The 12,974-nt window shown below is 43.2% G+C and overlaps 3 protein-coding genes across 6 annotated transcripts in view; 2 read left to right on the top strand and 1 right to left on the bottom strand.

Moving 5' to 3' along the window:
- The first annotated feature begins 369 nt into the window (after window positions 1-369).
- On the top strand, window positions 370-4,595 carry adat3 (adenosine deaminase tRNA specific 3). 2 transcript variants are annotated; one of them, XM_089002153.1, is made up of 2 exons: window positions 370-448; window positions 3,353-4,595. In XM_089002153.1, exon 2 carries the CDS (start codon window positions 3,373-3,375, stop codon window positions 4,345-4,347), a length of 975 nt encoding a protein of 324 aa, XP_088858279.1. In that variant the 5' UTR covers window positions 370-448; window positions 3,353-3,372; the 3' UTR covers window positions 4,348-4,595. The 2 variants fall into 2 exon arrangements, with proteins under 2 accessions (XP_088858279.1, XP_088858280.1); XM_089002154.1 differs by lacking the exon at window positions 370-448 and adding an exon at window positions 1,192-1,330.
- alkbh6 (alkB homolog 6, nucleotide demethylase) lies at window positions 380-3,439 on the top strand. 2 transcript variants are annotated; one of them, XM_089002156.1, is made up of 3 exons: window positions 380-448; window positions 616-1,330; window positions 3,353-3,439. In XM_089002156.1, the coding sequence occupies exon 2, from the start codon at window positions 621-623 to the stop codon at window positions 1,326-1,328; it is 708 nt and encodes a 235-aa protein (XP_088858282.1). In that variant the 5' UTR covers window positions 380-448; window positions 616-620; the 3' UTR covers window positions 1,329-1,330; window positions 3,353-3,439. The 2 variants fall into 2 exon arrangements, with proteins under 2 accessions (XP_088858282.1, XP_088858281.1); XM_089002155.1 differs by having other exon boundaries at window positions 616-3,368.
- A 2,381-nt stretch (window positions 4,596-6,976) lies between the features above and the next one.
- ormdl1 (ORMDL sphingolipid biosynthesis regulator 1) overlaps window positions 6,977-12,974 on the bottom strand; it is a 6,201-nt gene continuing 203 nt past the window's right edge. Inside the window, exons 2-5 of one of the 2 annotated variants that reach the window (XM_089002158.1) lie at window positions 11,181-11,345; window positions 10,267-10,446; window positions 10,021-10,172; window positions 6,977-8,786 (exon numbers count right to left, since the gene is read on the bottom strand). In XM_089002158.1, coding sequence (XP_088858284.1) covers window positions 8,651-8,786; window positions 10,021-10,172; window positions 10,267-10,440 — 462 coding nt within the window. In that variant the 5' untranslated portion in view covers window positions 10,441-10,446; window positions 11,181-11,345 and the 3' untranslated portion in view covers window positions 6,977-8,650. The remainder of the gene's footprint in view (window positions 8,787-10,020; window positions 10,173-10,266; window positions 10,447-11,180; window positions 11,346-12,974) is intronic. The other variant, XM_089002157.1, reaches the window with a different exon arrangement.

Below are 12,974 nucleotides of genomic sequence, written 5' to 3'. Positions count from 1 at the left end.
TTTTCATTCCTTTCATCACTTTGCTGCTGTGAAATGTAAATTTCTCCACTGTGAGACTAATAAAGGCAAATCCAATCCAATCCAATCCAATACACACACTCAACTCATTTAGGCAGGGTATTTATTTTAAATGTCTCTGATTAGGGTGTTTTATGCAGTGTCACGGGAAAATTAAAATTCCGTAAAAATACACAAACCATCTTAAAAATGACGAATTCTTAAATGACACAAATAATATTTCAAAAATACACAATAATGCACACCACAAACCTAAAATTCACCTTTCGCTTTCAACACGAAAACTTTGAGAGAAGTGAATGAAGCGAGATAGTTTATTTCCGTTTATCACGTTTCGGGGGGGACACTTTAGTCTGCTGCACTAAGCCGTCTTCACAACACGCCTTTTAATTTTACATCGCTGGACCAAAGTATTGATGTCCAAAATAAAGTAAGGATTCGTCTTTATGTAGGAATGCAATGGTATAATGATATATTTTATGCAACAGTGGGGAGACGTTTTGGGTTTGTTCTTGCCGTTCACGCGTGTCAGCGTCCTCTGGTTCTCAAATTGAGTTTATTACATCCCACGTTTTTCCATATAATTTTTTCCACAAGGAGACATGGAACACCTGCCATGTATTTCCGAGGAATTGAAGCAATTTGTCGTGCGCGGTGCTCCATCTACAGTCTATTACATCCCCGCATTCATATCTGACGAAGAGGAGGCCTCCCTCCTGCAGCAGGTCTACCAGTCCCCTAAACCCAAGTGGACTCAGTTGTCCGCCAGGAGGCTGCAGAACTGGGGAGGCTTGCCGCATCCCAAAGGCATGCTGGAGGAGAGAATGCCCCCCTGGCTTCAAGTTTACTGCCAGAAAGTTTCCTCCTACGGGGCGTTCGATGGGAAAACGGCCAACCATGTTCTGGTAAACGAGTACAAAGCGGGCGAGGGGATTATGCCCCACGAAGACGGACCCCTGTACCACCCTACGGTCACTACCGTCACTCTGGGCTCGCACGCCCTCCTGGACTTTTACACGCCCGTCGGACGAACGGTGGGCGACGGGGTCGCGGCGTTGGAGGAGGACCGGCATGTTTTCTCGTTGCTCTTGAGGCCGCGCAGCTTGTTGGTGTTGCAGGACAATGCTTACCGGAACCTTCTCCACGGCATTGGGGCACGCCGCTTGGACGCTCTGACAGACAAGGTGTTGAACTTGCACGCCGCTGAGGCCAACCTGGGCGAAACGCTCACTCGGGGAACCAGAGTGTCGCTGACCATTCGATACGTGCCCAGAGTCTTGAAGACCAAGCTTCTTCTCGGGAGGAAATGAGTGTATGTGTGTGGGGGGTGGGGTCTGTTGACTAATGGCTAATGTTTGTCAACCTTGACTGTTCCAATGTACATATTTGGAAAAACACATCACATCAGTACTTATTGTGTGATATCATTGCCAAAGGTCTTATTTTAATCGTTTCAACCGATACATTTACTCCAAACTAATTTAAAATGATAGTTAGCTAGCTAGCAATCGGGCTAACCAGCTACCAATCGAGCTAACCAGCTAGCGACCGAGCTAACGAGCTAGCCAGCTAGCGACCAGGTTAGCGAGCGACCTAGCTATACTAATCTTCTTTTTCTTTCGGCTTTTCCCTTCAAGGGGTCGCCATTGCAAATAAGTGTCCTCCATCTTTAGAAGTTTGATCCGTTTGTTTTGGCCAAGCTTTTACGTCGGATGCCGTTCCTGACACAACCCTCTGTATTTAGCCGGGCTTGGGACCGGCACATACGTCTTGTATGTCCCCTTGTGGCTACAGAACAAGCAACTCTATGAATTTATACATTTAATTTCTAAGTGCCTTTCAAAACTCTCAAGGACACTTTACAGTCACGGGATAAGAACTTGTTTTTAATTGTGCGGGTGAGCAGTGGCAACCATTCACGCAAGCTAGCTTTTTTGATGAATAGTACAGGTGTCAAAGTCTGAGCTAGCTCGCGACCGAGCTAGCTAGCCTTAGCCCCCAAAAAAGACCATGGATAGCACAGGTGTCAAAGTCCGATCTAGCTAGCTTTTTTAGCCCAAAAAAAGACCATGTATAGCAGAGGTGTAAAAGTCAATGCCCAGGGCCCAAATCTAGCCCGCCACATTATTTTATTAGGCCCGTGAAAGCAAATCAAACTTGAAAAATTCTATGATGCTTGCTAAAATCCAAACCAACATTTCTAATTGTCGCATGTAAACCACAATAACAGTCATTATTCTTGACTTCAAATTTGAAAACTAGTTATTCATTAATTAGCTGTGCGCTTAGTAATATGTAGGAGGGAAGATACAGTGATACCCTGGCTTACGAACTTATTTGGTTCCCAGTAAGACGAAAAGTGTTTATCCCAAAAATTAATCACCCATAGGAAACCATTAAAATGATTATAATCCGTTCCCAGGTACCCATAAAACATAATTTTCTACTTTCTTATTCTTTAAGCCTTAAAACTACACAAAATATACCTTATTTTATGTGTAATAAATGTGATGTGGTATTATAATTAAAGAAATAAACTGTACTGTATCATGGTCATTTTATTTACCTTTGTGATGGTCGTTGATGTCTTGATGGAATGGAGTGGCCGGTTTCATCAGCATTAAACACTAGATGAGGAACGTAACCTTCTTTCACCATCTGAGGAATGATCCCTTGTAGGTGCTTTCTCTGTGATAATTGTATCTAGTTCCTCATCAATTGTGTTCTGTTTAGCTGGGTTGATAGCTTTTTGCATCAAGTGGACAGGTGGCTTGTGCGGGTTGTTTGTGGAGCCTGATTGATGGGATATTTAAACCTTGCAGTGTACACTCTGCCTTTAAACTATCAAAGTTGAAACTCTCTCACTGTCATCTGCCTCACTTTAATTTTTAAACCACCTCCCCTCACTGCTGCGTTTTTGACCAATCACATGGCTTTAACCGAAGACTGGTGGCGGGGAATAGAGGACAAAAAAAGTCAGCAGCCATTTGCTTTTTGGAGAATGGCTTCACTCTCTCTCTGTAAACCCCTCCTCACTGCTGCGTTCTTGACCAATCACGTGGATTTAACCGGGCGGGGAATAGAAGACAAAAACAGTTGGCTGCCATTTTGTTGTTAGAACGGGCTCATTCGCGAACGACACATCACTCATTGAGGCAGCTCTGTGTGTATCCCGAAAAAAGTTTGTATGCCAAGGTAAAATTTTCATAAATTTAATGTTTGTAAGCCAAGTTTGTCAGCCAAGGGATTCGTAAACCGAGGTGTCACTGTATTATCGAGATGGTCCAACTGTCATGGACAGGACACTAACTTTGCTGTAAATCCCATCCGACAGGAGAACTTTTTTTTAATTAAATGGAACCGGCAAGTAAGCGGCGGAAAGGCGCGTCGTGCGACCCCAACTCCTGGACGGCATACCCGGTACTTTCGGATGAGCAGATCCACGCCATAGAACTTGTTGACGCCTTCGCTGCGCCTGTCCTGGACAAGCGAGCAACCTCTCGACTGATCGCTGAACTCAACAACCGCTACCCTTTGACGGGCCTTCAGCACGTCAAGAGGGTTCGTCCCACCAAGGCGGAGGAGGGCCGCCCCCACTCCCTGGAGATCCTCCTTTGTCCCGTCGGTCAAGTTCTAAACTCTGACTTGGACTCGTTGAGTATTGGATGCGATGGTTTGGGCAAACCCTTCGTTGTCAAGGTTCCTGCACGACCCCCTTTAACCAGACCCCAATTTGAGCTGGCCAGCAAGCACTGGCCCACCTCCTTCCACGAAGACAAGCAGGTGACCGACGCCCTCCGAGGGGAGTCCTTCAGCCCAGCTCAGAAAGCCCGGATGCACACGTACATGGCCGCGGCTTTGTCCGTCGCCCACGAAGGGAAAACCTTAGGGTCGGAGGCCGTGGGGGCTGTGATGGTGGACCCAATCTCGGAGACAATCGTGGCAGTGGGCCACGATTGCCGAGGGCGACACCCGCTGCATCATGCCGTCATGGTGTGCATCGACTTGGTGGCCCAAGGGCAAGGTGGCGGGCATTACGGGTGGGACGCGTATCCCGCTTGCCGTTCGAGTCGGACACCCGTCCCCGAATTGAAGGCGTATATCTGCACGGGGTACGACCTCTACGTGACCAGGGAGCCGTGCGTCATGTGCACCATGGCGCTGGTGCACTCGCGGATCGGTCGCGTGTTCTACGGGTCGACTTTTGCTGATGGTGCCCTGGGGACAAGGTATAAAATCCATACGATGAAAAACCTGAACCATCGCTTTGAGGTTTACAAAGGAGTAATGAGGCAACAGTGCGAGGAGCTCGACTGTGTGCCTATTTGAACAGGATCAGTGTCTGAAATAACGTCTGCAACTTTTGCGTCAGGCGTACAACTTACAAAACGTCTGCGCCCGGGTGGGTGGCCGACAACTTTTTGAAGAAAAAAAAAGATTTTTTTTTCAAATCAACTGTTTGCTTTATTTAATAAAGCAAACGTTTGAACGAAGACTTCGAAATCTGAATAAATTACAGTGATACCTTTTACAGACAGAGAGAGATTGAAGCCATTTTCCAAAAAAGAAAATGCCGGCCGACAAAGCCACGTGATTGGTCAAGAACGCAGCAGTGAGGGGAGGTGGTTTAAACATTAAAGGGCAACCGACGTCACTTTTTTGTTTTTTAACTGACATCAGAAAAACGTTTTATAGCATCTAAAATACCCAAAACACGCAGTATGATATTTTTAGTCAAATACAAAACACCAATAAAAATGACTTAAAGTGTCCAAAATCTGCAAAAAATTGAGCTGCGAATTGGGCATTTTCAGAAAGTCCCGCCCCCAGTTCGTGACGTCACGCCAAGACGTCTTGCATTGCTGGAGAATAAAAGCAATGGCTTCAGATTCAGATAATATGCTTTCTTGTTACACATCCAGTTATGAATATGATTCAAATAGTTCTGAAGAGGAAAGCATACATGTTTGCAATCGATTAAAGAATTTATTCTGTGTCATTTTGAGGCAAACGGGTGGGGGGGAATGTCTCACCCAAAAAGAGGCAATAAAATGGCCACCGAGCTGTGAGGAATGAATCAGCCCGTTTCCACAGGCTGATACATTCCTTCCAAGGAGCTTGACTCCCTCTGCTGGCGGCTTTTGGATGTAACACAAGGGTTTCAAAAAAAACAGTACAGCAAAATACATTGACGTGATGGAAAGATGCTCCAATGCGTCTTTTTTTACGGTCAGGAGGCGGTCCTTTTCTGACTTCACGTGAGGACTCAACCAACTTAAAAACAAGACTTCCTGAATGTTCAGAGCGAGTCTTAAAACTTAAAATATAGCTACAGTAAAGTCTCGTTATGTCGATATCGGTTATATTGATAGTACTGCTTATTATGATACTATTTCTATGAACGCAAGGAGAAAATTTACATGTCGCAGGATCGGATATATCGATAGTCCGGTTATGTCGATATTTTTTCCAACTCCCGAGAATATCGATATAACGAGACTTTACTGTATATGCGGTGGAATCTTATTAAAATATGCCCAGTAGAAGTCATTTGAAGCGATTTTACAAATTATGGACACAACTTGTCCGGAGACGCCGGTTGTCCTTTAAAGAGACAAGCAGACGACAGAGAGAGTGACAAAATGGATAAAAAAACTGACATTTGGACTCAATTCAACTTTGATAGTTCAAAGGCAGAGTGTAGACTGCAAGGTTAAAATTCCCATCAATCAGGCTCCACAAAAATTATAATGCCATAGCACATTTATTATACATAAAATAAGGTATATTTTGTGTAGTTTTAAGGCTTAGAAAATTATGTTTTATGGGGACCTGGGAACGGATTATTCTCATTTTAATGGTTTCCTGTGGGAAATAAATTTTTGGGATACACACTTTTCACCTGACACACTCTGTCTGGGAACCAATTAAGTTTGTAAGCCAAGGTATCACTGTATTCTGATTTCAAAATATTCGTTTGGTTTGGAAATTTCGGTTCGTTTGGCAATTTGCATACTCGGCACGGCAGCCAATCAGAAGCCTGCTTCCGGACTTTCCCGAGCGTTATAAGGTTGTGCATTTGCGTATCATTTTCCAAAGTAGATGCACAGAACCTCAGCCCCAGAAGAAAAATTCAAAAGAAGCTAACAAAATTTATGACGCTACAAAACATAAATGTACATTATCCCGTGACTGTAAAGTGTCCTTGAGAGTTTTGAAAGGCGCTTAGAAATTATTATTATTATTATTTCTTAAAGCATCGTGGAAAGAGGAGTTTGTTGTAGCAGACTACGCAAAGCAAACATTGCATTGTGCAACATGCCGAACAGTGTATGGACAAACCACAACTGGAGCAGAATCATCAGCAAGGGATATTTACGATAAATTACGCAAGGGAGCATTTGTGGTAGGTACATTCGTAATAAAAAAATCCATAATACTTTGCATCAATATTTTTTTTTTTTTTTTTTTTTTTTGGGGGGGGGGGGGCGATTAGTCGTCTTATTGTGTTTCAAGTTGTGAAAAACGGGGCAGGCAACTTTTCAGAGTTGTCTGCCCTAGTGTCCGGTAACGTCATCAGTTTCAGACCCTGACAGGATCTTTTATTACTTTTATATTCTCATTTTAATACAATCTCTGTTCAAAACATTAAATTCAGATTTGTTATTAAGATGGAGGTTGAAAATACTGGTTTGTCTTGCGATTTCAACATACATGGAGGCAAAGGCTCTGTTTTAGCAAAGCAGCCCCAAAAGACGACCAAATGTGAGATTGTTCTGAAGATTTGAATGTATGAAAATATTTCTGAGCCAGTTTTGAATTTGAATTTCTAACGCTGAATTTTATTCTCAATACTGAAGCTGTTAAAAAAAAACAGTGTGCATGTTCTGTGGCTGCTTTGCTACATGTGACATGTTTGTCGTGAATCTGTGCAGGGTAAAATTAGCCCTCTCACAAATAAAGGTTAAAACAGTTTTAATAGCATCCAAAACGTTTGACTTGCCTCAATCAACATTATCAGGCATTTTCATCACTTCAACGAAACCATTTTACACCGCTTAAAACATAGGTGTCAAAGTCAAGGCCTGGGGGCCCAAATCTGGCCCGCCACATCATTTTATTCGGCCCGCGAAAGCAAATCAAAGATGTGAAAATTCCATGCTCATCTATCGAGCTAGGTAGCTAGCAAGCGATTGAGCTAGTGAACGATCGAGCTAGCTAGCGAGCTATTGAGCTACCGAGCGATCCAGCTAGCTGGAGAGCGATCGAGCTCACTAGCAAGCGATCGTGTTAGGTAACGAGCGATCCTGCTAGCTAGCGAGCGTTCAAGCTAGCTACTGCTCTTTCTATTATGCTATGTCGCTAGTCTCTTACATCACAGATGACAAAGTCAAGGCCCGGGGGCCAAATCTGGCCTGCCACATCATTTTATTCGGCCCGCGAAAGCAAATCAAGGCAATGAAAGTCCATGCTTATACCTATTGAGCTAGCTAGCGACAGATCGAGTTAGCTAGCTCTCTTTCTATTAGGTAATCCATCTCATCCCTTACATCACAGGTGACAAAGTCAAGGCCCGGGGGCCAAATCTGGCCTGCCACATCATTTTATTCGGCCCGCGAAAGCAAATCAAGGCAATAAAATTCCATGCTTATATATCTATTGAGCTAGGTAGCTAGTGAGCGATCGAGCTAGCTAGCTCTCTTTCTGTTAAACTATCTAGCGAAACCATCACTACAAAATGACTTTGACACAGTTGACTTAAAATATTGACGGACGTAACCATCTCAGCCATTAGTGTCACCGTATGAATTCACGTCAGAGAATAAAGAACAAAAAGGAATCAAAAGTCTCACTGATATCTGGGCCAGCCCGGTTCAGAACAGACTGAAAACGCATCACTAACCCTCCTGTTATACACAGCATTAGTGATTGTGGGTCAATTTGACCCGAGGAATGTTTCATCATCCAATAATGCATATATGTTGATAACATAGATGTAACTTTTTTTGCTTTGTTGAAAAGGAAAGGTAATTTAAAAAATCTGGGTCAGTTTGACCCCAAGGATTTTAAATGATCAAGAAATGTGGATGTTGTTTAGACTTATTGAAAAAAAGTAACAATTTAAAATGGGTCAATGTGGCCCATTTGTTCCCCTTGATCAGTGTAAAATTGTATCTGTCAATTTGACCCGAGCAAAGTTGAATTCATGACAAAAGTATCTGGAAAGCTCAATCTTAAATATCTGTAACTCTACTCGCAGATATATGAAATAAAACATTCATTGTCAATGATGATTAGCAGGTCACTTTGACCCGGCGCACGTTTACCTATGCAGAAAAGTGGCAAAACCTCAAAATCTGAGTCAACATGACCATATTCATTCATTATCTTAAATTGTGAATGTGTGATCGGTAATACACGTTGAGGTTTTTTTTTACCATGTACATTTTTCCAAAATTTATAAAACGGGTCTGTTTGACCCGTATCATAACAGGAGGGTTCAACATTCACACAAGTTCCAAATGCACACGATCTCACCGATCTTTGCGCCAGTCTTTGTATATCACACAACAGAAAACACGATGGGCGGAATGGTGGGGGCCGAGGGGGAGGGGTGTCGAGAAGGACCTCATCAGTATTTGTTAATCCCAAAGACCCTCACGCCGTGAAGTTGCGGGAGCTTGGGGATGAGCACGCTGAGCAGCGAAGCCGTGTTTATCAAGAAGTGGGTTGCGTCGTACTTGGTGTAGAAACTCGCCAAGAAATAACTGTGGAGGAAAAACAAACACCAACAACCCCCACCCAAAAAAAGTCAGCAAGCTATGCATGTGGGAAGTACACATCATCTTATTCGGCCCGCGAAAGCAAATCAAACTTGTGAAATGTTGTGCTTATCTATGGAACTAGCAAGCGATAGAGCTAGCTCGCGATCGATCGAGCTAGCGATCGAGCTAGCTAGCAAGTAAGATAGCTGGCTCTCTTTTATTCAGATAACTGGCTAATCCCTTACATCACAGGTGCCAAAGTAAAGGCCTGGGGTACAAATTTGCCCCGCCGCATCATCTTATGCGGCTGGCGAAAGCAAATAAAATACAGTAAAGTCTCGTTATATCGATATCGGATATATCGATAGTCCCGGTTATATCGATACTATTTCTATGTACGCACGGAGAAAATTACATGCAAACAGGGTCGGATATATCGATAGTCCCGGTTATATCGATATTTTTTCGGACTCCCTTGAATATCGATATAACGAGACTTTACTGTTTGTGAAATGTCATGCTCATCTATCGAGTTAGCTAGAGATTGAGCGAGCTAGCGATAGAGCAAGCTAGCTAGCGAGTAAAATAGCTAGTGATTGGATTGAGCTAGCTAGCGAGCTAGCTAGCTAGCGATCGAGCTAGCTAGCCCTTAAGATAGCTAGCTATCTTTTATTCAGATAACTGGCCAATCCCTTACATCACAGGTGCCAAAGTCAAGGCCCGGGGGACAAATTTGCCCCACCCCCGTCATCTTATTCGGATGGCAAAAGCAAATAAAATTTAAGAAATTCCATGCTCATCAATCGAGCAAGCTAGCTAGCGACCGAGCCAGCTAGCGAATGACCGAGACAAGCTAGCGAGCAACCGAGACAAGCTAGCGACCGAGCTGAGCTAGCGAGAGACCAAGCCAAGCTAGCGAGCGACCGAGCCAAGCTAGCGAGCGGGCGAGCGACCGAGCTAGCGAGCGACCGAGCCAAGCAAGCGAGCGAGCTAGCGAGAGATCAAGCCAAACTAGCGAGCGACCGAGCCAAGCTACCGAGCTAGCGACCGAGCTAGCGAGCGATCGAGCGAGCCAGCTAGCGAGCGGCTGAGCCAGCGATCTAGCGAGCGACGGAGCTAGCGAGCGACTGAGCAACCGAGCTAGCTTTCCCAAATTCATAACGCTCCCTCGAGAGGAAAATATAATTACAATGGGGCCCGCAGCAACAAAAAAAATTGTTTGAAACCCTTGACTTACAGGATGATGGGTGAAATGGTGAAGAATTTTCTGGAGGATGTGAACTGAACACCGTAATCCAGCTGTTCCCAATGCGTCAGGAGTCTGGCTTTTCCTTGATCGGGGGTCTCAAATGGCGTCCCTTTCACCGCGTGCATGAACACGTACATCCCCTGAGGAGACAACAAGACCACGGACACCGTTACGACTTGGCTAAAATGGACATCCACCGTATTTTCATTTGTGTCTCAGCTGTGTTCCACTAACCAAGTTATGGATGACGTTGGTGAGCGTCCACACCAGCGGCACGCTGAAGAACGGAATGCTCAAAAGCACAACGTGAAGAATTCCCACGCCGAGCGCGTACGTCAACCAGATGCCGCGACTGTTCATGACACGCGTGTTGGGGTTCACCTCACTATGTGCCACGCCCACATTCATTCTGGTCTGGAAGATACAAATAGTGATACAGTGAGACCTCAACTTACAAACACCTCAACTTACAAACTTTTTGTCTTACAAACGTCAAATTTATGAAAATCAAACCTTATAATAAGCACTATTTTCATAATACACACCCACCACAGCTGGCGGAGTAATCTTCGGCGGAAGCACACAACCGAACAGCACCAGAGGTTAAGTTACCAACAGTCCTTATGGAAAGTGACTCTCCTTCCATAAGCCATCAACGACCATCAAAAAAGTCAATAAAACTTTATTTTACAGCACAGTTCATTTCTTTAATTCCAGTCCTCATGTAATGCGCCTCTCTTTCCAAACAGCAATTCCCTTTGACCTCTAACGCCATTCCATCAAGCCATAAATGACCATCACAAATGTAAATAAAGTGACTTTATGATACAATGCGGTGTATTTCTTTCATTACAATACAATAGCACATTTATTACACATAGAATAAGGTATGTTGTGTGTAGTTTTAAGGCTTATTTAGTTGAAAAGTATATTTTATGGAAACCCGGGAACCGATTATTCCCATTTTAATGGTTTCCTATGGGATTTTTTTTTTAGATACACACTTTTCGCCTTACACACTCTGTCTGGGAACCAATTAAATTCGTAAGTTGAGGTCTCACTGTACCTCGGTTTATGAACGGTTTAGCTCACCAACTTTTCTCCTTTCGAACGTTAAATTCGCGAGGATATAATCTTGGCATACAAACTATTTTTTTGGGGAAACACAGAGCGCCACAATGAGTGATGTGTCGTTCGCGAACGAGCCGGTTCTTGGAGCTCCTGACAAGAAACTGGAAATGACAGCCAACTTTTTTTGTCCTCTATTCCCCGCCACCAGTCTTCGGTTAAAGCCGTACGTGATTGGTCACGATCTGTGGTAGAAGAGGAGGGAGGCAGCAGTGAGGGGGGCGGGGGCAGGCTACAGAAACACAGAGCTGCACATTAACAGGAAACGCAGACGACAGAGCTTGAAACAAACAAACAAACAAAAAACTAACGTGAAAAGGTGAGAACATGGATAGAAAGCACTGAAATTTGGACTTGTTTCAACTTTATTGATAGTTCAAAGGTAGAGTATAGACTGCAAGGTTAAAATATCCCATCAATCAGGCTCCACAAATAACCCGCACAAGCCATCTGTACAATTTGAAGAGAAAAGACAAGCAAGGGAAGCAGCTATTAGTGAAGTTTCTAGTGTGTCTGCTTGCATCTGTTGCTGTTGCAATATCACAACTTCCAAGATGAGCTCCTTGAGACACTATATGCAAAAAGCTATCCATTCCATCAAGCCATCAACGACCATCACAAAGGTAAATAAAATGACGTAATTATACAGTACCGTTTATTTCTTTAATTATAATACCATAGCGAATTTATTATACTTAAAATATGGTATATTGTGTGTGTATTAAGGCTTATTTAGTTGAAAATTAAATTATATGGGGACCTGGGAACATTTTATTCTCCTTTTAATGGTTTCCTATGGGAAATTAATGTTTGGAATACACACTTTTCGCCTAACACACACTTTCTGGCAACCAATTAAGTTCGTAAACCGAGGTATCACACAGAAATAAAAAGTTTGCATTAAAGGCGATTTCAAGCTCAGAATTTACAAACATCTCCACTGAATCTCTTGTTCATCAGTGAAACACGAATAAGGGGTTGTTTTTTTTCTAACTTTTCAATTCCTGCTGTTATTTGACCACAGCGATTCCAACCCCAGGACACCATGGACCCTATTTTGGATTTCAAGACACACATAGTTTGAAGAATTGCCAAACTGGACCTTTGCCCCCTGGGGGCCTAAATATGACACCAAGAAAATGTATTAGCCAATCTTGGTGAACTTTGTTCCCTGGCCCGCTTTCAGCTTCCAGCTTGGATGAATGCTTGCACTGTTTACCTCACCACAAAGCAGAAGAGCGATCTTCCCCTTGGACGTTAATAATGTGGAACATTATATTGCCCTATTTAAGTTATTTCAGCTTCTATTGAGAAGATATGAAATGTAATATTTAATCGTTTATTTTAAATAACAACTGTCAATCGAATGGTTAATCACTTTCATACCCATTTAGAGTCTTCAATGAACATAACATGCTAACCCAAATTCAAACCAAGGACCTCTCAAATGTACAAACCACCGATTAAACTGTCATATTTTTAAATACACTTAAAAATATAATGCATGCCATTTGAAATAACGTGTATTGTTTTTGAAATACAAAGAAATGAATGAAAAAATACTTTAATACGAGTACGCACACCGTTTTGTCCTCAAATAGACTCCAAGCCAACAAGTCGGGGCAACAGATGTTAGATAAGATCGGTGCATCTGATGAGCACCACCGTGTCGCTTGGAACTGACAAAACCGGAAAAACAACTGAAATCTAAGACAAATACAGTTACATTTCGACGATATTGATTGGAAATCAAAAGTCTCGTGCAGTGTGTTTCATATCTAGCAGTTGGAGTTTGATAGCAAATGGCGCATAAT

Source organism: Hippocampus bargibanti, linkage group LG08, assembly GCF_051943395.1.
Source record: "Hippocampus bargibanti isolate YZ-2025 linkage group LG08, ASM5194339v1, whole genome shotgun sequence".
Taxonomy (NCBI): domain Eukaryota; kingdom Metazoa; phylum Chordata; class Actinopteri; order Syngnathiformes; family Syngnathidae; genus Hippocampus; species Hippocampus bargibanti.
This window is presented reverse-complemented; position numbering and strand designations above follow the sequence as displayed.